This window comes from Camelina sativa, chromosome 13 (assembly GCF_030686135.1).
Source record: "Camelina sativa cultivar CO46 ecotype springtype chromosome 13, ASM3068613v1".
Lineage (NCBI taxonomy): Eukaryota > Viridiplantae > Streptophyta > Magnoliopsida > Brassicales > Brassicaceae > Camelina > Camelina sativa.
In genome coordinates, this window is record NC_141892.1 from 10,426,167 (window position 1) to 10,450,968 (window position 24,802).

General features: G+C 38.8%; 3 protein-coding genes and 1 long non-coding RNA gene across 5 annotated transcripts; 3 read left to right on the top strand and 1 right to left on the bottom strand.

The window, feature by feature from the left end:
• Positions 1-2,000: 2,000 nt before the first annotated feature.
• Positions 2,001-2,813, bottom strand: LOC147929373 (uncharacterized). The gene is made up of 2 exons (XR_015578545.1): positions 2,524-2,813; positions 2,001-2,311 (listed from the first exon to the last, which is right to left on the bottom strand). It is a non-coding gene; the product is annotated as an uncharacterized LOC147929373 (long non-coding RNA).
• A 3,593-nt stretch (positions 2,814-6,406) lies between these two features.
• On the top strand, positions 6,407-9,978 carry LOC147929374 (uncharacterized). The gene is made up of 6 exons (XM_087480588.1): positions 6,407-6,467; positions 6,537-6,997; positions 7,313-7,450; positions 7,550-7,897; positions 8,011-8,414; positions 9,888-9,978. The coding sequence occupies exons 1-6, from the start codon at positions 6,407-6,409 to the stop codon at positions 9,976-9,978; spliced, it is 1,503 nt and encodes a 500-aa protein (XP_087336714.1).
• Positions 9,979-18,328: 8,350 nt separating this feature from the next.
• On the top strand, positions 18,329-20,266 carry LOC104736436 (GDSL esterase/lipase At4g10955). Of its 2 annotated transcripts, XM_010456414.2 has the most exons (4): positions 18,329-18,460; positions 18,678-18,764; positions 18,925-19,585; positions 19,727-20,266. In XM_010456414.2, exons 2-4 carry the CDS (start codon positions 18,688-18,690, stop codon positions 20,231-20,233), a joined length of 1,245 nt encoding a protein of 414 aa, XP_010454716.1. In that variant the 5' UTR covers positions 18,329-18,460; positions 18,678-18,687; the 3' UTR covers positions 20,234-20,266. The 2 variants fall into 2 exon arrangements, with proteins under 2 accessions (XP_010454716.1, XP_010454715.1); XM_010456413.2 differs by lacking the exon at positions 18,329-18,460 and having other exon boundaries at positions 18,547-18,764.
• Positions 20,267-23,109: 2,843 nt separating this feature from the next.
• LOC147929375 (uncharacterized) lies at positions 23,110-24,646 on the top strand. Its single transcript, XM_087480589.1, has 2 exons — positions 23,110-23,656; positions 24,615-24,646. Exons 1-2 carry the CDS (start codon positions 23,110-23,112, stop codon positions 24,644-24,646), a joined length of 579 nt encoding a protein of 192 aa, XP_087336715.1.
• Positions 24,647-24,802: the final 156 nt, after the last annotated feature.

The window sequence follows — 24,802 nt, forward strand, 5'->3', positions numbered from 1 at the left end:
CAATAAACTCATATAGTATCTATTAGATTTCCATAAATTTGACAAAATGCACCTTAACTCAATAGTATTGCAGTTGCGAGTACGAAATGAACATTTAGGTTGTATACAAGTCATAATTAAACTGTTAGTTTATATTAGATGTCCATAACTATTTGTAACACCCGTGAACCAAAACTGTACGTTTTGGGGACGGTATCGATTGACATCATGGTGGTGTCGGTCGACACCACTTATTTCTGATTCGGCCAGATTGATTTAATTGTCGATTTTGGTCGGTTTGGGTTAGGGAAAACCATAGAACCGGATTATTTAAGTGGCAAGTCGACCTAGGTCGTGGAGTTTTGGTTGTTTTGGCCGCTTAACAGAGAGAAAAGGAAAGAAAACAGTTCCTAGAGGTTTTTGTGAGAGTTGTAAGATTTCAAGGCTTTGCGGGTGAGATCTTGCTGTGTGAGTGAGGATTCAAGGCTAGGAACGTGTGGGAAGCTTACTGGGAAAGTGGATTCGTTCATTATTGGTCAGAAACTTCCTGCAAAGAGGTGAGTGCATGACCATGGCTAATCTAAGCCTTTAATTTCCTTGTTCTTGCTTGTTTGTTGTTGTTTTGTGTGTTTTCTTGCTCGGGATTGGTTGCTACAGGTTTCTAAGGATGTTTCCGGCTTGGGTTTTGAGTATTGGACGAGTTGGTGGAATTTAGGAGCGAGATTCGACTCTCGACTTCGCAGCGGATCGCAGTTGCAGGTGGAGTGTCGATCGACACCACTTGGTGTCGGTCAACACCTCCCTTCCAGCGAGATGATGTTTGTTTCCTGGTTTGAATGTTTTGTTTGTTGTTTGTTTGGAACATTGGAATCACTGTTGCTTGTGTGTATAGCCCAGTAGATGTGAGGATTGCCTCACTGAGTGTTTATCAAATACTCATGCATCTCAATTTGTGTTTGTGGTTCAGGTAAAGGCAAAGTGTGATCGTGGAATCAAGGCAATGAAGATGAGGATGTTCTAGGGACTTGATTGGTTGTTGTCTGACATTGTTAGGTTGCTAGAGTTGGGTCTTTAGAACTTACTAGGTTGTCGGTTCCTTGTTTCTTGTTGTTTGACATTGGAATGATTATGTTTGAATATTGTTATTCTATTATTGAATATTATTGGATATTGGTATCTGTTATTCCGCTGTTGTTTGTGATTATGGTTAGATGGCTAGTGGGTATGGAACCACTAGTTGTAATTTATTTATTTATTATTATTATTATTATTTTATTATTATTTATTATTTAAAAAAAAACGGTCACATTATTTCACTATTTATGTATCGAAGTCTTGATCACCTGCTAAAGTTGACTAATATATTTCCGCCAGCCATGTATTCTTGAGTGATGAGTGACATGTTGATGGTATGTCAAACAACATGCATGTGTATACACACCTTTACATTGTTTCATACCTTTTCTCTCTTAATTATGCAAAGCTTACAACAATAGTTACAACTCTATAATGCACCTTTATCTACCCCTTTTCCATTTCTTCTACTTTTTTGTTGTCTTGTATTTCATGTATGTCTCTCTTTCCCATGTTTTACATTTTCTTTTCATGTAATTGTTCTCTTAAAACTACTTTAACGTTTACAACAAATATAATATAACTTAAATATAATGTTAAGACTTAAGAGTCGTCTGGTTAAGTTATAAGTAATCTATTAGTTAGCTAAATAACCAAATTCTAGAGCTACATAATATGTTATACTGTAAAATGGATATTTGTAAAGAACAACAATGTTTCAAAAATAAAAATCGTTTTTATGGAGAAAATAATAGGGTGCATCTAAATATATAATATATCATATGAAAATGTTAACTTAATATATAACTAAAAACCGAAAAATTTTAAATTGAAAGTTTAAAAAGGAGAGAGATCTACTTGAACTACTTCGGGTGACGAAAAGAGCCATTCTAGAGAGTGAAAATGTATGTCCTTCCAGACAAATTGCAGATTTTGGACATTACTCATATTGAATCTTGAAGTTTTCTAATTTAATTTGGAACTAAAAAACAGTCATTGGTTGTTGAATGAAGGACCAATAACATACCAAGAGAGCCAAAATGAATGTAACAACAACACATCCTATATTAATAGTTAACGTAAACAAGAACAGGGTCCAACATCATATGTATTCATCTGTTGTTGTTCAGGTATCATGAGGAATATTGTACTGCCAACGAAAGAATATTGGTGGCAGCACAGTCTCTTCGTGCTGGACAAGTTATTCTCAGAGAGTCTCCTCTCCTTCTCTACTCTGCTTCCATATTGGTCGTCTCTTCTTGTGGTTTTTAAAGAATAACAATTAATGTGGAAGCAGATATGGCAAAAGATTTTGTTAGATGTAAGAAAATATCATTAGGTTCTTGCCAAAAGAAAGTCGTATATGTCAAAAGAAAGTAATATAACGCAGTTTCAGCTGCAGTAATCATGAAGAAATGCTATGAGACACTTCGGTTCTAGACGGAATGGAAAATTTTGACAAATTATTACCTGCAGGCATGCATGACCGTGTAATTACGGGAACTAGTAAGCATGAGAAATCAAGGAAGAAGCACATGCCTGTGTAATTACAGAGACCCTCCGAGCCATCTGCCTTTTTAAGATGTTAAATATCCCACCTTTAAAAATAATCAAATATTCTTTTCAACGTAATAATTAATCAAACGACATATGATAAAAAGGAAGATTTGCCACAGTTACTTTAATTGGTGTTAATGAAGACTTTATATGAAATGAATAAAAACGGTTAACTTAAAAAAAAAACAATATAAAAACTCGATATTTATATTGAATAAAAACAGTCATAATATAGAAGTTCAGACAACCATACTGACGGTTCTATTTTTTTTGGTCAACAGGTTTGTATTGATAATTAAACTGTTACACATGACTTGACTTGACTAGAGAAAAGTCATCGCAAAAAACTAGAACAATCAGACCTTGATCTAATGAAGAAAATTCAATCTTCACTTCTGGATCTCACATCCCAAAATTCTGTCTCTATTCGACATACGGACCATCGTAGTACAATAATACAGATAATACAAGATGGTGAAGTGAAAAATAATATGGTCCTTGCAGTGCTCCAACTTGCTAATCTTATATTAATAGAAAAAATTACTCAATGTTATGGAAAGTTGATTTATTACTCATATATATAACAATCTTTTCAAAATTACTCAAATGTTTAGTATATTGGGTGTAATTATAATTTACCCCTTAAGTTTAGTTTTTCGATTTTGAATAAAAATAAAAAAATAAAAATACACATCAGATATGATTTAACATGTCCGCCGACCTCCGACCACCGACCTCTGCCGCTGACCTTTGATACGCCCAAAATTCGAGGATCACTCAACCGGACTAAAAAGGATAGAAAATCACCAAGGTGCAAGATGCAACAAGGGAGATTTGATGGATTGAGGGGTCAACAGTTGCGGAAGGCTGCTGATATTCCCAACTCCAATCACTGCTAGATATGACACACTAGTCCAGCAGAAGGAGGTTGTTGCTTGGATATTACACACCAAGAAACAAAGAAATGTTCTAGACAAAGAACAAAGAGATAGACTCTAAAATGAAAAGGAAAATTGGTTGATTATTCTCAAATGAGATTACATGAGTTTTTGTAGAGATAAAAAACTTGGTCACAAAGCCAAATATTATTCTTGAAACTAAAACACAATAAAGATAGATAGTTGAATGAAGATTCAACTCTTTGAAGTTTGTCTTCCCAAGGTGAGTTGAACTCCATTTTCGTCATCCCTCTTTGAACATAAAATAAAGTGATTATTTTGGGTTTTCTTGGACTTGAATTAGGCTCAAAGTGGGCTGGACTTGATAGGTATCATCCCCAATAGTATCTCCCATGCTCTCTTCGGCCATAAGCTCTTGAACTGACCCATTAAGGGTTTCCTTGATCTTTTCTCTCTTTGACTCTTTGGTCCAACTTGATGATGAGAAACAACATGGGCTGTACCATTTCTTCACATTGAGCTTAGTAGAAACACCTTCTGGTTGCCAAACATAATTCAGGAAGTACCTAAACCAACTGGACCTAATATTCTTCATGTGAAGAACTAGGTTGACCTCCTTTGGCAAATGAAGCGTAACTTTGTGGTTTGTTGGCCAGATCTTGTGTTCTTGGGCTTGTTGGAAACATAAGAGATCCATTAACATCCTCCATCGATGTCGTGTCAAAATTGATGCTGAGTTAGTCTGTTTAACACGATATTTGGCTCAAACGCGAAAATGGGAATGGGGCAGATCCACTGATTTGAAATATCCATATCTTTCAAGTATGAACTGCTTTTAATGTGCTTTCAATTCTCAGTGATTGTAGGATGGATCAAGATTCCAGAACAGTTTGTTTCATACCTTGAATCCTTCAGACTTGGTCGGAATTCTCTGTTGAATGCTCGTAGGTACAAATCGTGTAGCCATGAGTTCACCTGATTTGTAAAATGAATAACTCCTTCATCTGAACTCTGATTGGCACTTCGAGATATGCTGCAAATGAGGTAAGAATGTATTCCAAATAGTCATTTGGCTGGAAGAGGTGATATTTGACTTCGTTCGTGTTGAGCAAGACTCAAGCGTCGTCTTGGATGGTCTCATGATCACATCAACCTCCGGCCACCGACCTCCGCCGCCGACCTCCGGTCACCGACCTCCACCGCCGAGCTCTGGCCACCGACCTCCGCCGACCTCCGGCCACCAACCTCCTCCGACCTCCGGCCACCAACCTCCTCCGATCTTCGGCCACCGACCTCCGCCGCCGACCTCCGTTCACCAACCTCCGCCGCAGACCTCCGGCCACCTTCTCTGGCCACCAGCCACCACTCTTTCCACCACACAAAATCCTAAAATGGAAAATTTGCTCTATCCCTATGTAACATCCGCGAACCAGATATAGCATTTTTGGTTTGAGTGTCGATCGACACCCTTGGTGTATCGATCGACACCAATATTTCCAGTTTTTATTGGTTTGTTTTAATTGCTGGTTGGTTCGGTTTGGTTCAATTGGAAACTCCTAAACCAAGTATATAAGAGGAGAAGCGACGAATTAAGGGTTTGAGGTTGTCTTGTTTTGTCGCCGTTGAGTGAGAAAAGAGAGAAAAAGGAGAGAAAGTGTTGGAGAGTATTGGAAAGTGCTTCTGTGAGATTTTGGGTCTGTTCTTGGTGTTTTTGGAGAGATCTATAGCAGTAGAAGGGAGAGCTGTTGTTGGGAACGAAGGAGAAGCTTCCTAAGTTGTTGGTTCCACCGTTTCTCATTCAAATCTTCCTGTAAAAGAGATGAGTGCTTGACCATGGCTGATCTAAGCCTGAGATCTATTTTCTTTGGTTGTTCCTTGTCTATTTGTGGTGTTTGATTGCTTGGGTTTGTTGTTTTAGTGTTTCCCATAGGTTCCTGAGGCGATTGGGAGATTTTGAGACGGTTTCGTGGTGATTCGAAACGGAGGATCGACGTTCAAATTCGTGCAGTCCGTGTCTGCAGAGGCAGTGTCGATCGACACCAGTGTGGTGTCGGTCGACACCTTGTTGTGTTAGCGTCGATCGACACCACTCTTAACCGATGATGAGTTGTTTGTTTGATGTGTTGATTGTGTTTATTGGCTCAACTTTCAATAGAATCTCAGTTGCTTGTGTGTATAGCCCAGTGAATGGGAGGATGGCCTCACTGAGTATTTTTAATAGTACTCATGCATCTCAATATGTGTTTGTGGTGCAAGTAAATGCAAAGTGTGATCGTGGAATCAAGGCGATGAGGAGGAGGATGTTCTAGAGGCTTGATTGATTGTGGTCTAGCTATTGTTAGGTTGCTAGAATTGAGTTGATAGAGCATTGTAGGATGTTGGAACTTGGTTATTTCTTTGTTAGTTTTGGAGTATTGCTTTGTTGGTTATTGGATTGTTAATGTTGGAATTCTTATTGGTTAATAGAATTGTTTTGTTATCCGCTGTTTTTGATTGTGCTAGGGTGTTAGTGGGTATGGGATCACTAGTGAATTATTAAAAAAAAAAAAAAACGGGAAGGGTTGTTTCATTTTGGTATCAGAGCCCTTACGGTTCTAGGACTAGGGTTCACTGTGCTTCTACTGTTGTTGTTTGGGAGTTCATGCTAGAGTTGATTATGTGATTTAGTCAATTGTGTGTGGCATGAGGTCCTAGAACATCCTCTTCGAGCCTACTTCGTGATTCCACGGTGAGTTGTGTTCTTGTGTGATTAGAATTATTTGTTGCTTTGCCTTCTGTTCTTGGTGATACAGATGGTTAGAGGTGAGGATGCTGTTGGTCGTGGGCGTGGTCGTGGTCGTGGTCGTGGTCGGGGACGAGGTCAGGTTCCCGAGGCCAGTGAGAGTGTGACCCAGAGCATGTCCAGTGAGGAGATAGCGGAGTCACAAGTTCATCCTAGTGTATCTGGAGACCAGGCTGGTTTGGGTGACGGCGAGGCGGATGGGCCCGGTGTCGGTCATGGTGTTGCCCTGGGTGTGGGGAATGCAGCGCAGGGTGCTCCAGGCAGGGAGGATGTCTTGTTGGGCTTGCTAACTCAGGTTTTAGCAGCGCTGCCGCCAGTGGTTGGCAAGCAGGTTCCGGTAGTGCCGCCAGTGGTTAGTGGGCAGGTTCAAGTGGTGCCGCCAGCTGTTGGTGGGAGGGTCCCAGCGGTGCCGCCTGTGGCGGGTTTGCAGCCAGGTGTGCATCCGGGGGCCGAGGTAGTGGACGCTCAGTACGTGCAGATGATGGTGCAGCTGCAGCGAGTGGGAGCGGGATCTTTCTCGGGAGATACGGATCCGAGTGTAGCGGATGAGTGGAGGGAGCGTATGGAGGATCTTTTCCGTTTGCTTCGGTGTCCTGACCAGTTTAGGGTGGATTTGGCAGTGCATTACCTGTCAGGTGATGCACGTGTGTGGTGGAGGTCAGTGACAGCACGAAGCGTGCAGCGGGATATGGCTTGGGAGGATTTTGTGAGGGAGTTTAACTCCAAGTATTTTCCACAGGAGGTACTTGACCGCATGGAGGCACGGTTCTTGGGGTTGACTCAGGGAGACCGTACAGTGCGGGAGCTGGATGCTGAGTTCAGTCGACTTGTGGGGTATGCAGGTCAGGCTTGGGAGCCAGAGTCGGCTCAGATGCGGAGGTTTTTGTTGGCTCTGCGGGATAATCTGAGGACTCGGTGCAGAGTGCGGAGTTATACTATGAGTGCGGAGCTAATTGAGGTTGCAGCTGGGATAGAGGACGACTTGAGGTCACAGGTGGTTGTGGTCAGTCCTTTGGTGCAGCCACAGCGGTCCCAGCCGCATTCTGTTCCTAGCAAGGGCGGCATGCCTGCGCATGGGCAGAAGCGGAAGTTTGAGGATATGCAGAGATTGAGGTACTGTTGTCCGAGATGCTTTGGGTGTGGTAGCAGGGACCACAAGGTGACCAACTGTCTGCAGAGACGTGAGCAGCGGGCAGTGATAAAGCAGTGGGCGGTGACGGAGCCGCGGACAGATACCCGAGTGTGTTACTACTGCAAGGAGACGAGGCATATGAAGCCTCGTTGTCCCAAGTTTCAACAGATGGCAGTAGCTGCGGTGCATGCTGGAGGTCAGCCAGGAGTGCAGCAGGTTGTGCAGCCGGTGGGTTGGATCGAGCCGACATCGCGGGTGTACTTGACTGTGGAGACCGGTGGCACCAGTGCGGGAGCGATCACAGGGACCTTGTCGGTGGGCGGTTTTATGTCCCACGTTTTTTTTTACTCTGGAGCAACTCATTGCTTCATTACGCCGGAGTGCGTGGAGAGCGCTTGTATCAGCAAAGATCCCGGTGAGAACACGGGTGTTGTTAGGGTTGTAGGAGGGAAGTTCCTGAGGGTCTTCGGTCATGTGAGTGATGTGGAGATTCTGATTGCGGGGGAGTCGAGACCGGCAGATTTGATCATCAGTCCAATGGAGTTGTATGATGTGATTTTGGGTATGGATTGGTTGCATCTTCATAGGGTGCATTTGTCTTCGAGCGCCTAGAAGCAAAGTTGGTTTTCGAGGGAGTGAGACCGACTTCGGGGAGTCTCGTGATCTCGGCTGTGCAGGCCGGGAGGATGATCGAGAATGGTCGTGAAGCCTATTTGGTTACAATCTCAATGCCGGAGTCTGTGCGGCAGTCTTATGTTGGAGGTATTTGGGTTTTGCAGGAGTTTGATGATGTGTTCCAGTCGTTGCAGGGGTTACTACCATCTCGATCTGATCACTTCACGATAGAGTTGGAACCAGGGACAACGTCATTGTCTAAGGCGCCCTACAGGATGGCTCGAGCAGAGATGGCAGAGCTGAAGAAGCAGTTGGAGGATTTATTTAGTAAGGGTTTTATCCGTTCTAGTTGTTCAGTGTGGGGAGCAGCAGTGCTGTTTGTTAAGAAGAAGGACGAGAGTTTTCGGTTGTGTATCGACTACCGGGGTTTGAACTGGGTCACTGTGAAGAACAAGTACCCTCTCCCGAGAATTGACGAGTTGTTGGATCAGTTGAGGGGTGCTACTTGGTTTTCCAAGATTGACTTAGCATCGGGTTATCACCAGATTCCAATCCATGAGGCAGATGTGAGGAAGACTGCCTTCAGGACGAGATACGGGCATTATGAGTTTGTGGTGATGCCTTTCGGTTTGACAAACGCGCCAGCTACATTTATGAGATTGATGAACAGCGTGTTCCAGGAGTTTCTGGATGTGTCAGTCATTATTTTCATCGACGACATCCTGGTATATTCTAAGAGTCCTGAGGAGCATGCAGTACATCTGAGAGCAGTTCTGGAGAAGCTGCGGGAGCAGAAGTTGTTTCCTAAGCTTAGTACGTGCAGTTTCTGGCAGCGTGAGATAGGGTTCCTAGGCCACATTGTTTCTGCAGAGGGAGTTTCGGTGGATCCCGAGAAGATTCAGGCCATCAGTGAGTGGCCGAGGCCGCAGAGTGCCACTGAGATCCGGAGTTTTCTGGGGTTAGCGGGTTACTACAGGAGGTTTGTTCCGGGTTTTGCGAGTATGGCACAGCCGATGACTAAGCTTACAAGGAAGGATGTTCTATTTGTGTGGTCATCGGAGTGTGAGGCGAGTTTTGTAAGTGTGAAGCAGATGTTGACTACCACACCAGTGTTAGCACTGCCTGAGCAGAAAAAGCCCTACGTTGTGTATACAGATGCTTCCGGAGTGGGGTTGGGTTGTGTGCTTATGCAGCAGGGGAAGGTTATAGCCTACGCTTCACGGCAGTTACGGAAGCACGAGGCTAATTACCCTACTCATGATTTGGAGATGGCAGCAGTGATTTTTGATCTGAAGATTTGGAGGTCTTATCTGTATGGCGGGAAGGTATAGGTATATATAGATCACAAGAGTTTGAAGTACATTTTCACTCAGCCAGAGCTGAATTTGAGACAGAGGCGTTGGTTGGAGTTAGTAGCGGATTATGATTTAGACATAGCTTACCATCCTGGTAAGGCTAACCTGGTTGCAGATGCCTTGAGTTGGAAACGGGCGGCTTCGGCTCAGGAGCAGGATATAGAGGTGTTGGTAGGTGAGATTAATGCATTGAGGTTGTGCGCTATCTCACAGGAACCTTTGGGTTTAGAGGCATCTGATCGAGCGGATTTGCTGAGTAGAGTGCGGTTAGCTCAGGAGAGTTATGAGGGGCTGGTGAATGCCTCTAAGGCTGTAGGTTCGGAGTATCAGGTCTCTGCTAATGGTACTATCCTTGTACATGGTCGGGTCTGTGTGCCCAAGGGTGAGGAATTAAGAAAGGAGATTCTGAGAGAGGCTCATTCGAGCAAGTTCTCTATTCATCCAGGAGCGACCTAGATGTATCGTGACCTCAAGCGGTATTATCACTGGGTCAGGATGAAGAAGGACGTAGCCGATTGGGTTGCTAAGTGTGACACCTGTCAGCTAGTGAAGGCGGAGCATCAGATTCCTAGTGGATTATTGTAGAGTTTGCCCATTCCAGAGTGCAAGTGGGATATGATCATGATGGACTTCGTGGTGGGATTGCCTGTGTCGAGGACGTTTGATGCAATTTGGGTCATTGTGGACCGTTTGACTAAGTTTGCGCACTTCATAGCCATCAAGAAGACTGATGGAGCAGCGGTTTTGGCCAGGAAGTATGTGAGAGAGATAGTCAGATTGCATGGTGTGCCTGATAGTATTGTGTATGATAGAGATTCCAAGTTCACCTCGGTGTTCTAGAAGGCATTTCAGGCAGATATGGGCACGAAGGTGCATATGAGTACAGCCTACCATCCTCAGACGGACGGTCAGTCGGGGAGGACGATCCAGATTTTGGAGGATTTACTGAGGATGTGCGTGTTGGATTGGGGTGGTCATTGGGCAGATCATTTGAGCTTGGTAGAGTTTGCTTACAACAACAACTATCAGGCGAGTATTGGGATGGCCCCTTATGAGGCATTGTATGGGAGGTCGTGTCGTACACCGTTATGCTGGACTCAGGTGGGGGAGAGGAGCATTTATGGTGCGGATTTTTGTTCAGGAGACCTCGGAGAAGATTCAGGTTCTGAGGCTGAACATGAAGGAGGCTCAGGATCGGGAGAAGAGCTATGCTGATAAGAGGAGGAAGGATCTTGAGTTTCAGGTTGGTGATAGAGTGTACCTCAAGATGGTCATGTTGCGGGGTCCAAACAGGTCATTAACAGTAAGTTGAGTTTGAGGTACATGGGTCCGTTCAGAGTGGTTGTGCGGGTAGGACCAGTGGCATACCGGCTGGAGTTGCCTGAGGTCATGCGTGCGTTCCACAAGTTATTTCATGTGTCGATGCTGAGGAAGTGTCTTCACGAGGGTGCTCGGTTGTTGGCTAAGATTCCTAAGGATCTTCAGCCCAACATGACCTTGGAGGCGCGACCGTTGAGGGTGCTCGAGAGGAGAGTCAAGGAACTTCGGAAGAAGAAGATTCATTTGATGAGAGTCCTGTGGGACTGTGATAGAGTAGAGGAGCAGACTTGGGAGCCCGAGGCGAGTTTGAAGGCAAGGTTTAAGAAGTGGTTTGAGAAGCAGGCCGCGACTTGAGCTTGTCTAGCCGGGTCCAAGTTGTAGTCCGTGGCTGGAGCGGGTACGGAGTATTCCAGCCCATCTCTCTTGATACTTGGTCGCTTAGGGGTGGTTGGTTGTGCGACTAAGTACCAAAATGAAGTGGTGTTCGGGATGCGGGTTAATGGTTTGGATTGTTGTATCTTATTTAAGTCCAGTCGGAAAATGTGCAGGCCGTGTTGACAGTGGTACAGAAGTCCTTGATGGATAAACGGTGCTGCGGGAACTAGTAAGCATGAGAAATCAAGGAAGAAGCACATGCCCGTGTAATTACAGAGACCCTCCGAGCCATCTGCCTTTTTAAGATGTTACATATCCACCTTTAAAAATAATCAAATATTCTTTTCAACGTAATAATTAATCAAACGACATATGATAAAAAAGAAGATTTGCCACAGTTACTTTAATTGGTGTTAATGAAGACTTTATATGAAATGAATAAAAACGGTTAACTTAAAAAAAACAATATAAAAAATCGATATTTATATTGAATAAAAACAGTCTCATAATATAGAAGTTCAGACAACCATACTGACGGTTCTATTTTTTTTGGTCTACTGATTTGTATTGATAATTAAACTGTTACACATGACTTGACTAGAGAAAAGTCATCGCAAAAAACTAAAAAAATCAGACCTTGATCTAATGAAGAAAGTTCAATCTTCACTTCTGGATCTCACATCCCAAAATTCTGTCTCTATTCGACATACGGACGTACAATAATACAGATAATACAAGATGGTGAAGTGAAAAATAATATGGTCCTTGTAGTGCTGCAACTTGCTAATTACTCAAATGTTATCAAAAGTGGTTTATTACTCGTATCTAACAATCTTTTGAAAATTACTTAAATGTTTAGTGTCTTGGGTGTAATTACAATTTACTTCTTGGGTTTAGTTTTTCGATTTTGATTAAAAATAAAAAAATAAAAATATACATCAGCAAATTAAAATACACATCAGATATGATTTAACATGTCCACCGACTTCCGCCGCTAACCTCCGACCACCGACCTCCTCTGCCGACCTCCGCCGCCGACCTCCGGTCACCAACCTCCACCGCCTACCTCCGGTCACCGACCTCCTCCGATCTCTGGCCACCGACCTCCGCCGCCGACCTCCGTTCACCGACCTCCGCCGCAGACCTCCGGCCACCTTCTTCGACCGCTAGCCACCGCTTCCGACCAACAGCGACCACTCTCTCCACCACACAAAATCCTAAAATGGTAATTTTGTTCTATCCCTATGTAACATCCGCGAACCAGATATAGCATTTTTGGTCTGAGTGTCGATCGACACCCTTGGTGTATCGATCGACACCAATATTTCCAGTTTTGATTGGTTTATTTTAATTGCTGGTTGGTTCGGTTTGGTTCAATTGGAAACCCCTAAACAAGGTATATAAGAGGAGAAGCGACGAATTAAGGGTTTGAGGTTGTCTTGTTTTGTCGCCGTTGAGTGAGAAAAGAGAGAAAAAGGAGAGAAAGTGTTGGAGAGTATTGGAAAGTGTTTCTGTGAGATTTTGGGTCTGTTCTTGGTATTTTTGGAGAGATCTATAGCGGTAGAAGGGAGAGCTGTTGTTGGGAACGAAGGAGAAGCTTCCTAAGGTGTTGGTTCCACAATTTCTCATTCAAATCTTCCTGTAAAAGAGGTGAGTGCTTGACCATGGCTGATCTAAGCCTGGGATCTCTTTTGTTTGGTTGTTCCTTGTCTATTTGTGGTGTTTGCTTGCTTGGGTTTGTTGTTTTAGTGTTTCCCATAGGTCCCTGAGGCGATTGGGAGAGTTTGAGACGGTTTCGTGGTGATTCGAAACGGAGGATCGACATTCAGATTCTTGCAGTTCGCGTCTGCAGAGGCAGTGTTGATCGACACCAGTGTGGTGTCGGTCGACACCTTGCTGTGTTAGCGTCAATCGACACCAATATGGTGTCAGTCGACACCAGGTTGTGTTAGCATCGATCGACACCAATCTGGTGTCGGTCGACACCACTCTTAACGGATGATGAGTTGTTTGTTTGATGTGTTGATTGTGTTTATTGGCTCAACTTTCAATAGAATCTCAGTTGCTTGTGTGTATAGCCCAGTGGATGGGAGGATGGCCTCACTGAGTATTTTTAATAATACTCATGCATCTCAATATGTGTTTGTGGTGCAGGTAAAGGCAAAGTGTGATCGTGGAATCAAGGAGATGAGGAGGAGGATGTTCTAGAGGCTTGATTGATTGTGGTCTAGCTATTGTTAGGTTGCTAGAATTGAGTTGATAGAGCATTGTAGGATGTTGGAACTTGGTTATTTCTTTATTAGTTTTGGAGTATTGCTTTGTTGGTTATTGGATTGTTAATGTTGGAATTCTTATTGGTTAATGGAATTGTTTTGTTATCCGCTGTTGCTGATTGTGCTAGGGTGTTAGTGGGTATGGGACCACTAGTAAATTATTAAAAAAAAAAAAAAAAACGGGAAGGGTTGTTTCATTTTGGTATCAGAGCCCTTACGGTTCTAGGACTATGGTTCACTGTGCTTCTACTGCTCTTCGAGCCTACTTCGTGATTCCACGGTGAGTTGTGTTCTTGTGTGATTAGAATTATTTGTTGCTTAGCCTTCTGCTCTTGGTGATACAGATGGTTAGAGGTGAGGATGCTGTTGGTCATGGTCGTGGTCGTGGTCGTGGTCGTGGTCGGGGACGAGGTTAAGTTCCCGAGGCTAGTGAGAGTGTGATCCAGAGCATGGACAGTGAGGAGATAGCGGAGTCACAGGTTCGTCCTAGTGTGTCTGGAGACCAGGCTAGTTTGGGTGACGGCGGGGCGAATGGGCCTTGTGTCGGTCATGGTGTTGCCCCGGGTGTGGGAAATGCAGCTCAGGGTGCTCCAGGCAGGGAGGATGTCTTGTTGGGCTTGCTAACTCAGGTTTTAGCGCGGCTTCCAGCAGCGGTGCCACCAGTGGTTGGCGAGCAGGTTCCGGTTAGTGCCGCTAGTGGTTGGTGGGCAGGTTCTAGTAGTGCCACCAGTTGTTGGTGGGAGGGTCCCAGCGGTGCCACCTGTGGCGGGTTTGCAGCCAGGTTTGCATCCAGGGGCCGAGGTAGTGGACGCTCAGTACGTGCAGATGATGGTGCAGCTGCAGCGAGTGGGAGCAGGATCTTTCTTGGGAGGTACGGATCCGAGTGTAGCGGATGAGTGGAGGGAGCGTATGGAGGATCTTTTCCGTTCGCTTCGGTGTCCTGACCAGTTTATGTTCTAACTCAGCCAAAATTTTGACAACTCAACCATCCGGTGAAAACTCAGCCGTAACGTGTGGCTGAGTTATGCTCTAAGTCAGCCCGTCCGATCTTACTCAAATTGTTTTTCCTTAAACCAGCTGCAACATACCTATAACTCAGCCGTCATTATCTCTATTACGCTTTACGGCTGAGTTATTTAATACAGGTCAGCGATTTCTGACGTGGCGTCTGACGTGGCAATGACATTTTTGTAATAACGTTTTTTCCAGTAACATAAAACAAAGGCACGCTGAGTATTTTTAATACCCGAAATATTCTAGTAATAAAATCTTTTTTTGTAGGTACCGGTGATATTACCTAAAATGTATATCATTTGAGTAAATGTCCCTATATAATATGATAAGATTTTTCTCAACTTTTGCAAAGGAGATGACATTTGACATACTATATTTTTGACACCTGTATTTTTTTTTTTGGACCTAATTAACTATAGTTTAGACCTAATTAACTACAGGCCCATAAAACCAAAAAAAAAAAAAAACTACATTTCCTTCATCCCTTCTTTAATCAGAAACATATGCAGCCCCCAAGAATCAAAAGCTACCTTATATCAGTGGTTGGTTTCATCTTCGTACTATACCAACATTAAATTAAATTTATAGGTTTGAATTCTTGGGTTTAATTTCTGTGTTTGAATCTTATATAATTTTCACGGGCACAAACGAAATCACATTTAAGTTAGATGGTGGGTAGGTATTATTTAAGTAAATTAGTTTAAATTTTTAAAAAATTGTTTGTATAAAATTAAAATTTTGAGCTTACTTTCTGGAAATTATGTAAGATTTTGATATAATTCTTTTATATTTTGTTTGAGTCACACTTTTTATTTCAAACGTCATGGTATTTTTGAATTACATAAAATTTATAAGTTTTCATATTAAGAATTTCAGAATAAATTATGAACATAATCAGTTATTTTTTTATTTGAAATAATACCATCATTTTATGCATTGCCTTATACCCACTATTTTCCTCAATTTTCATTTTTGTTTATGTTACTTCTCATTTTTAACTTATTATTTTGAAACACTTGCGAATTTATTCTCATTAATATTTGATTCCAATCCCTTCTTCTTCTTAAACGCTCAAAAATTCTATAAAGTTTAGTTTTCTAAAAACAACCTATTACCATACAAACACATCCTCTTTCAAGACTATTTTGAAAACTAAAACATTTACTTTCTATTCTATCCTCGATTCAATCTCCAACGAACAACAAAACACCGGTAACAATAGTATCGTTGTTCGGATCATCCATTTTTGGAAAGTTCCTAACTTTAGAAGAAATATTATCTTACTAAGTCTTGAATATTTTTCCAAAAATGTAAATTATTTTAACTATTGTTCATATTTTGATGATTTAAGCATTCATTTTAATATATTTATAAAAGAATTTTAATATAATGATGTTGGGCATCAGATTCTTAGAGTAAGAGTTGAAAGAAACCTTAATATATAATATCATCTAATAATAAAGTAAAGTTTTCTTTTGGAAAGCTCCAAAAGATTATCATTTAATGCTCTCTTCTTTCACAAGTGTTATTTTGTTTCTTTTAATTTTTAGTGTAACAAATTTATTCAATTGAATTTACATAATAAATTTTTCGCTTAAAAAATAATTGATGATTAAATAGTTTAAGGATATAAGATTATAATATATATAGTTGGGTTGTATAGGATAATGTCGAGTAATAATTGGTTGTTTTATCTCCACACTTTAATACAAATAATTCACATGATCTTGATATTAAATTATTTTATTTCATTTTTAATCCATTTAAATTGAACTAAAGTATATTTTAATATATAATATCTAAATAACTAAATGAGAATTGAATATATTTTTTGATAAAGAGATAATTGTATATATTTCTGTTTAAAGAGAGAAGTGAATATATATTTAAATTCATGATTTGATTAGCTAAGATGCTCGTTCATAGAGTTATATTTATAATATATAACTCTTTAATATATATTTAAAACAATAGACAATCTTAGTTATTAATTCACAATAATGTATTTTTATAAACCTGACAAATTTTTTATTAACCTTTCTATTCTATCACATCAATCTCATATGTTGTACTAACTCTCATTTTTGTAACTTTCATAATATTTATAGTAATACAATGAGTGATAAATAATAGTATTTAGAAATATTACATATATAAGAAAATATATTAATATGTAATGATTGCATATCTATAACTCTCACAAAGTTTATGTGATTTCTATAACAATGAAATATTATCTCTGTTTTAATTTAGTTGTCGTTTTAGATTTTCAATAAAAATGTTTGGTGAACATTCCAGTTTTCTCCCTGTTTTAAAGTTTCGACTAATGAAATATTTATAAAATATATTACTATAGGGTAAAACAGACAATTTAATAGTTTTTTTTAATATGTGTGAGAAAATCTTAAACGACAAGTAAAAAACCAGAGAAAGTATAAATTACACTTACTTAACTGATATAAAGATTAATGTATTTATTATCCAATTAAATAATAAATAATCCATATGCTTTTAACTACAATTTTTCTTATAACTAGAAAGATACACATTTTACTAACCCTCATATCTCAAATCTTAATAATATTTTTATTTAATTTATATTGTCTTAATTCATGATCTCCAAAATTACAAAAAAAATATCCAAAAACAATGTAATCTAAATCCGTGCGTAGCACGGAATGACTACTAATGATAATATATATAAATAATGCAAACCAATCCATGTGATCCCATAAAAAAAATACAAAATTGTTACAATTTGTATATATTATTTTTATCTGTTAACAAAATTGAAATTTAATTTGGTATTAACGTCAGTAATTTCAGCAGTTGGGATATATCATATATCCATCTGGGTAAAGAAAAGAGAAAACTTGGTTTCCACACTAACATCATCACATGTCATTTGACCAGGGTTCTTGGTGTTGTTCATCTCGGTTACAGGCTCTACGACCGAAGGTATTCATTGGTTGGTTGTCTTTTTCACTTTTATGTTACTTTTCCTCGAACCTACGAAACATGTCTTTAGTGTATCGATCACGTACGTGATTTCACTTGGAGGTGAAAAGTGACTGCTCTAGCTTTCCAAAATTCCAACGATTTTAAAATCATCAAACTTTGAATGTTTCACAACTGTTTTGAAAGGTGGTCATTGATATTTTTTTACCAAGAAATTTGTAATGACTGTTTGACGCCATAAATATTTGAAAATCATCTTACAAACCTTGAACTCATGCAAACACTTGATAGTTTAAATATTAAAAACTATGTTTTTTTTGCAAAATATCTCCAATTCGCTATTTAGTAACTTTATCCTCTATCCTCGAAAAATGTTTTTTTCGGCAAATGCAGATTAATTTTATGAAATAAAAAATAACACGAAACCTAACCCTCATGCATAGTTTCTAAAATTTTTATTATCACGTACATCATATTTCTATAATTTAAAAATTCGATTTAAAATCTTCAACGCGAAGACTTTGATTTGATATTTTATTTAATTTTTTTTACAAACTTGATTCGATTTGAACCATATGGTGATTAAGATGATTTTTTTTTTGCCAACCACACATTAATTACAATATTACTCCGTGGTGGAAAGCTTAATCAGAAGGAAATAAGTTTACAAAAGCAGCTTATGAAAATTACAAGAACGAGAAATTTGACTTCACGAAATTGACATGTATTTTTCAAAATTGAAAGATAAAGTTATAAAAAATGCTACTTGGAGTTATTTTTCTTTTCAGAATAGCTAAAATGGTAAAATATATTATCAGTACTATGTTTTCTGATGTTAAAGAATAATTAACTAAAAAAAATTCTTCTTCTTTTCTTTAACGAAGTTGATTTGAGTCAATGATATGAACAAGAGAAAATTCCAAAAACTATCCTTTTAATTTCCTCGACAGTTCCTCGAACTAGTAAAACAAGTATAGTATAACATATAATCCACCAACGACGACTTTTAAAACTACTAAAAACAAGTGCAACAAAGATGTTCTATAAAAACTGAAATATTTCCTTATAACGTTATCACCATTCACCCAATTGGAGAGTGGATCCCATTTCATCCGTTTCCTAGGCAGGTACGTCTCAAAGTCTCAAAGTCTCCGGACCCAAAATGTCTTCTTACTTGTAGTACCAATATAAACTCCTCATTAGTTCCTTTGTTGAACTCTTGAACTAAGAAAAAAAAAAAAGAAGAAGAACTCTTCAGTTTGTTTTATTTACAAGAACTCTTAAGCTTACATCATCAGATTCCATTAAATTCGATTCTTATTCACCTGGACGAGGCTTTACCAGAAAGAAAAAAATGGGACGAGGACCGATGGCTTCAGATACAGATGATTTCTACACTTCTGGCCCATGCCATCTTACATCTATTGATTGGTAACATTTTTATTTATTTATTTAGTATAACTTCCTTTTAAAATAAATTGATCATAGAACAGTTCTATAACCAATATCGATGATACCTACTCATTTTTTAAAGTCAGTATCTATGCAGATTCTAAGTATAATTGATTGTTTCTTATTTGATTGTAAACAGGAACAATTCGCACCACCGAACCTCAGTGGTATCAAGTTTGGTAAATGGAGTGTACACATTAGAAAGGGACAGGCTTCTCAGCAGAAAAAAAAGGTACAGGTACAAGCTTGGCTTGCGTCATCCTCTGAAACCACTAGCAGAGCCTTGGTGGGAGTTTTTCAATTTTGAATGGATACAAAACCTGACCGATGATGACGGCTCCATTTACGGTGCCGTTTTCGAATACAAGAGCTACAACGTTTACCAAAATAGCCCACATGTAATGAAAGTTCCACACTACGTTATGGCCTTCCGCGGCACGGTTCTAAAAAAAAGGACTTTGAAGTTTGATTTGAAACTTGACCTCCAATGCATCTTTAACACCCTTCATCAAGGTGGCAGGTCTAGGCACGCGATTCAAGCAATTCGTAATATGGTGGACAAACATAGCCAACAAGATATCTGGCTCGCTGGACACTCTTTGGGAGCCGCACTAGTGTTGCTGGCTGGAAAGACCATGACAAGTGCTGGATTCTTCCTCGAAAGTTACATATTCAACCCACCTATCTCGTCTATTCCTCTAGAGCAGCTACCTGGAGGACGTTATCTTAAAGATGTGTTTCAAACCGCGAAGAGTGTCGTCAAAGGCACCATAGCCATGACCTTAACCCATCTACTGCAGGTAAATTGAAATCGTATTTAAGAGTCAAGATAACTGGTTCAATTAACTATGGGCAGTTCATTCATTATTAGTCACAGTTTCATTCATTTAATTTTAGAGTTGATTTTCTTACAAGAAACCGTTTGTCTTAAATTATTACAGGGTCAAGAAGAGTACAACACAAAAACAGCATCGTGGATACCTAATTTATATGTGAACCCAAAAGATCCAATCTGTGCAGGATATATTGATTATTTCAGACGCAGAGACTTCATGTCGGAGATCGGTGCAGGCCAAATAGAGAGATTTGGTGCTAGAAACTCAGTTAGAAGTATATTGGTCGGAATAATAAGAAGATCCCCCTCGGATTTGTCAAAAGAACCTCTTCACCTTCTTCTATCAGCAGATATGACTGTGAACAAGAACAAACCGACTACGTCTACGACAGCTCATGCGCTTCACCAGTGGTGGGAGAAAGACACGGCCATGAGGGAAAACTGGGAAAGCTGCTGCATTAGGCCTTACCATGACGGACAATTGACCCTAGAATTTTACTCGGTATTAGTTTTGCTGATCATACAAGTGGCAGCAGATGGAAATGTTGAGTTTCACCACCGTCTCAAACTATTTGTAAACCTTGTTCTAAATTTTTTATTAAAATTTTACTAGATATGCTATATTTAAATTCGATTTTCATACCAATTTGAGAAAACTTTACAGTTACTTTCCACCCAAATTCGAGAGTGGATCTTTTTTTTTTTTTTTGATAATGAAAGTGGTAATATGTCTTAGCAACGACATTTCCACTATGGCCTACTGTTTTGTTTTTTTTTTCTTTTCACTTCAACGTATATTTGCATGTGATTTTTCGAATTTATATATAGAAAACATTTCATAATGATACAAAAAAAGAAAGAAAGAGATAATGTCCATATCTACTCGATCGATTTTATGGTCTAAATTGGTTGGATTTGATAGGAACAATTTGTACCACCGAACCTCATTGGTGTCATGTTTGGTGCAATGGAACGAGACAAGCAAAATAACCCGTCTTGTTGGTTCCGTCTCATTAGCATGGTGGGAGTGTTTCAACTTCACTTTATATATAAGAAACCCTAATTGACGCATCTGATGGCTCCATGCATATAACCCCAACTCGATAGTACCTCCATGCTACGTGAAACTTTCCTAAGTCTAATATTGATGATTTGAAACTTGATTTCTGTGTGTTATTCAAGAAATCCACTTTTTCTTTGTGGTACACGGAAAAATAACTGTCTGGATAGTTGGCCACTTTATAGGACTAGCTAGGAGCTACTGAGCTAGCCTGGCACTACGCACGAAAAAGACCATGTCAATGTCTGAATTTCTTCACGAGCCATCAACGTAAAAGAGAAAGAAACACAAGAGTATATATTCAATTATTGTTCCTCTTATAACAATTATTTGTTCTATCGCAGTGGTTAAACTGATCTTATTAGATATAAGCTTTACAGGTTCGAGCCCAGTTTGTTACAAAAACACAAAATCATAAATTCAAGTATGAAATTCAAATATTTTAAAACTCAATGTATGTTTCAGCATACCCAATAATCCAATGTATGAATCGAACATATTGTAATTGTCCAGATACGAAAAATCCATTTTTCCTCTGAGTTTCCCCATCCAGGGCTTACAAGTTACATCTTCAACCCACTTATCCCCTTGATTCCTCAAAAGCAGCTCGTTGAGAGTAACAATCTTAAATATGTGTCTGGACTCACCACGGATTTCTTCAAAGCCGGCATAGCCAAAATCCTAGACGTTGATGATGAGGTCGACTAGGTGAAATCGTGAGGTTGGCTACTGGATATAATCAGCTAGGCGTATGTTGTTCGGAGGAGAGAAAATTGGTCGCCGTCTTCTTCACGAGAGCCTGCATTAATATTTACCCAACGGCCTTTATGATGGTAAACAAGACTAGATCGTCGGATTTTTACAATGATCATGGGATTCATCAATGGTGGAGTCATATGCTTAACGTCAACATTGTACAATGTTTAAATCATACTAATTTCCTCAATGGCTTTCAACGCTTCGATCGATCAGTCCTTTCTTCTCAATCGAATAATTTGTTAACTTGTATATTTAAAAAAAAAATTGTGTTTCTTTGATATAATATGTTCAAATGTTTTTACAAAGTTATAGCAATTATGAAAACCATACCATGTTTAAATAATTGGTTTAAGGCCTCTCATATATCAATGAAAATTCCTCAAAATAACATCTGTTCAAGTTTTTCTCTCCAACAATGCCATTAATAGTTTTCTGTTCCAAAACTTTTGTTTTTATAAAAATAACACAAACACAAAAATTGACTGTAAGAGTTAACTATTTTAAATTTACGGTATTATTTTTAAGAGGTAGCTAGGGCTTAATGTTTACGATTGATTTATGGTTAATTTTGAAGGTTTAAAGTTTAGTTTTAATTTTGTGGTATTTTTAAAAAAAAAAATAATGATATTTTGGATAATAAATCTAATAATAATATTTGTTGAAAATAACTCATTTTTGTAGTAGTTATGGAAAATTCCTTAATTTAATTTATTAACAAACTGTAAATAAAGTAATTGTTAATACACTCATTAATTTCTTCAAAACATTATAAACTAATTTCTTTCATCTGTAGCAATCGCCTTCAACGGTCAACACCATAACAAGGTAACGAAAAAAAAACTTAGGGTGAACCTTTGTATTCACCCCTCCCCTCTTAACCAATCAGAATATTTTATTTAAAAAATAAATCAAAATTAAATTAAAAAGTAAAATAAATGAAAGAAATAAATTCTGTATAATTTTATTTAAAGAAAGTTAAATATTGGCTCGGTTTATATTTTACAATTAAACGAGGTTATTTATCGGTTTGAGATTATAAATGAAAATTAGAGTTTAGATTTTATAATTAAAACGAAATTATATGTCGGTTTGGGTTTACAAATGAGGTGGTTAGGGTTTAGATTTTACAATTAGAACAAAATCATATGTCGGTTTAGGTTTACAAATGAGATGGTTAGGGTTTAGGTTTTACAATTAGAACAAAATTATATGTCGGTTTGGGTTTACAAATGAGATGGTTAGGGTTTAGATTCTACAATTAGAACGAAATTATATGTCGGTTTGGGTTTACAAATAAGATGGTTAGGGTTTAAATTTTACAATTAGAACAAAATTATATGTCGGTTTGGATTTACAAATAAGATGGTTAGGGTTTAAATTTTACAATTCGAACGAAATTATATATCGGTTTGGATTTATAAAATAGCGGTTTAAGTTTCTAATTTTATAGTAATGTATACAAATTTTATTTACTTATTTTATAAGGGGGTGAATAAAGAGGTTTACTCCTAGTGTTGTGCATTGTCTTTAAATTTTAAATGTTTTCTTAGTAAAATATCCATACTAGTTTAGTTTATTATTTTTTCTCATAAAAAAGTTTAGTGTTGTGGGAAGTATGGAAATGGAGGAATACTCTGCTATTTCAAGGGAAGCATGGAGATATCCGAGAGATGGTGGATAAAGCTTTCACGCAATCTTCACACTGGTTTGCTGCACAAGCGTTGGATGGTAAGTTAGATCAAAGAGGGAAGGTGAGACAACAATCTCTTGAGATTGCATGGAGAAACCCAATGCCTGGAATCACTAAATGTAACATAGCAACATCATGGCGGAAGAGCTCATCAATGGTTGGAGGAGCGTGGATTACCCGCAATGATCAAGGTCAAGTCCTTCTTCATGCGAGAGCCGCTTTAGAGAGGTCTGATACGAAAATCTTGGCATGTCTGCGATGTTTTCTGTGGGCTTTGGAGGCGGTGCAGATCTTGAATATTACTCGGCTAGAGCTGATTATGGCTAATGTTGCAGAGGTTGCAGCTATTAACAACCCGGGGGAATGGTCGCGTTATGACTCCTTATTGCACGATATACAACTGATCTTAACGAGTTTTGCTTATTGGGAATGTCACCATGTGGCTGGCTCGGCGAATAAGGTGACAATGGTTATAGCCAAGAGTGTTACGTGTGATGGGAGGCTCCAATCTTACTTATCATTGGGAGGTCAGTCTTGGTTGCTATGTGTTGCTGCTTGTCTTGTTGGTGTGTGTTACCTGTTTCAATTGGAGGGTCGGTTAACCTCAGTATCAAGTGTGGGTACTAGCTTGTGTTTCCCATTGTTTACGTTTCCAAACATTTTGATTCTATCAGACGACAAAAAAAAAAAAAAAATGTAGATCTTTTATTAAGGAAATTATGTCAGTTTGGGTTATAAAAGAGGAATATAGTTTAAATTTGTAATTTTAAAATTTTTATATCGGTTTGGGTTTATAAAGAAAGGTTAGGATTTAGATTTTATAATTCAGCAAAATTGTATGTCGGTTTGGGTTTACAAAAGAGTGGTTAGGGTTTAGAGTTTACAATTAAACAAAATTATATATCGGTTTGGGTTTACAAAAGAGTGGATAGGGTTTAGATTTTACGATTAAACAAAATTATATGTCGGTTTGGGTTTATAAAAGAATGTTTAGGGTTTAGGTTTGGGTTTATAAAAGAGTGGTTAGGGTTTAGATTTTACAATTAAACAAAATTATATGTCGGTATGGATTTATAAAAGAATGTTTAGGGTTTAGATTTTACAATTAAACAAAATTATATGTTGGTTTGGGTTTATAAAAGAGTGGTTAGGGTTTAGATTTTACAATTAAACAAAATTATATGTCGGTTTGGGTTTATAAAAAATGGTTAGGGTTTAGATATAATAATTAAAAACTGTAATATAATATTTAAATTAATAATTTTAAAATTGATTGATCTACAGAATTTATTTCCTTAATTAAGATTTGTTTCCTTAATTTAAAGGGGGTGAATAAGAGTGGTTCACCCCTAGGGTAGCGTTATCTCCCCCATTTTCCAGAACTGTTGTTCAAAATTACAAAATGAATATGATTTCTAGGGTTTTGATCAATTTTTGTAATGAGAAGTAATAATGTCGTTCGGACCCTTTCTTGTTTGATTGTAGGGTTTTCGAGGAAGATCTACTCAATCGTTTAAGGTTTTCCTAATTGTTCGTCAGATGCTTAGCTTGTTTCGAAGAGCTCTAATGTTATGTCTCTGTAAATTTGAGATGGCCCAAAACCTTCTGGATAACTTTCTTGTTTTGCCGCCGGAGGTGCAGTCGGCCCTTGCCCCAACAGTTTTTGGACAAAG

Coding starts and splice junctions, on each gene's coding strand:
- LOC147929374 (XM_087480588.1), top strand. CDS start 6,407: ATGTCCAGTGAGGAGATAGCGGAGTCACAAGTTCATCCTAGTGTATCT. Junction 7,451..7,549: donor GTGGTAGCAGGGACCACAAG/GTGACCAACTGT, acceptor TACTACTGCAAG/GAGACGAGGCATATGAAGCC. Junction 7,898..8,010: donor TCCTGAGGGTCTTCGGTCAT/GTGAGTGATGTG, acceptor GCATCTTCATAG/GGTGCATTTGTCTTCGAGCG.
- LOC104736436 (XM_010456414.2), top strand. CDS start 18,688: ATGGGACGAGGACCGATGGCTTCAGATACAGATGATTTCTACACTTCT. Junction 18,765..18,924: donor CATCTTACATCTATTGATTG/GTAACATTTTTA, acceptor GATTGTAAACAG/GAACAATTCGCACCACCGAA. Junction 19,586..19,726: donor CCTTAACCCATCTACTGCAG/GTAAATTGAAAT, acceptor AAATTATTACAG/GGTCAAGAAGAGTACAACAC.
- LOC147929375 (XM_087480589.1), top strand. CDS start 23,110: ATGGTGGATAAAGCTTTCACGCAATCTTCACACTGGTTTGCTGCACAA. Junction 23,657..24,614: donor ATCTTACTTATCATTGGGAG/GTCAGTCTTGGT, acceptor GTTTGATTGTAG/GGTTTTCGAGGAAGATCTAC.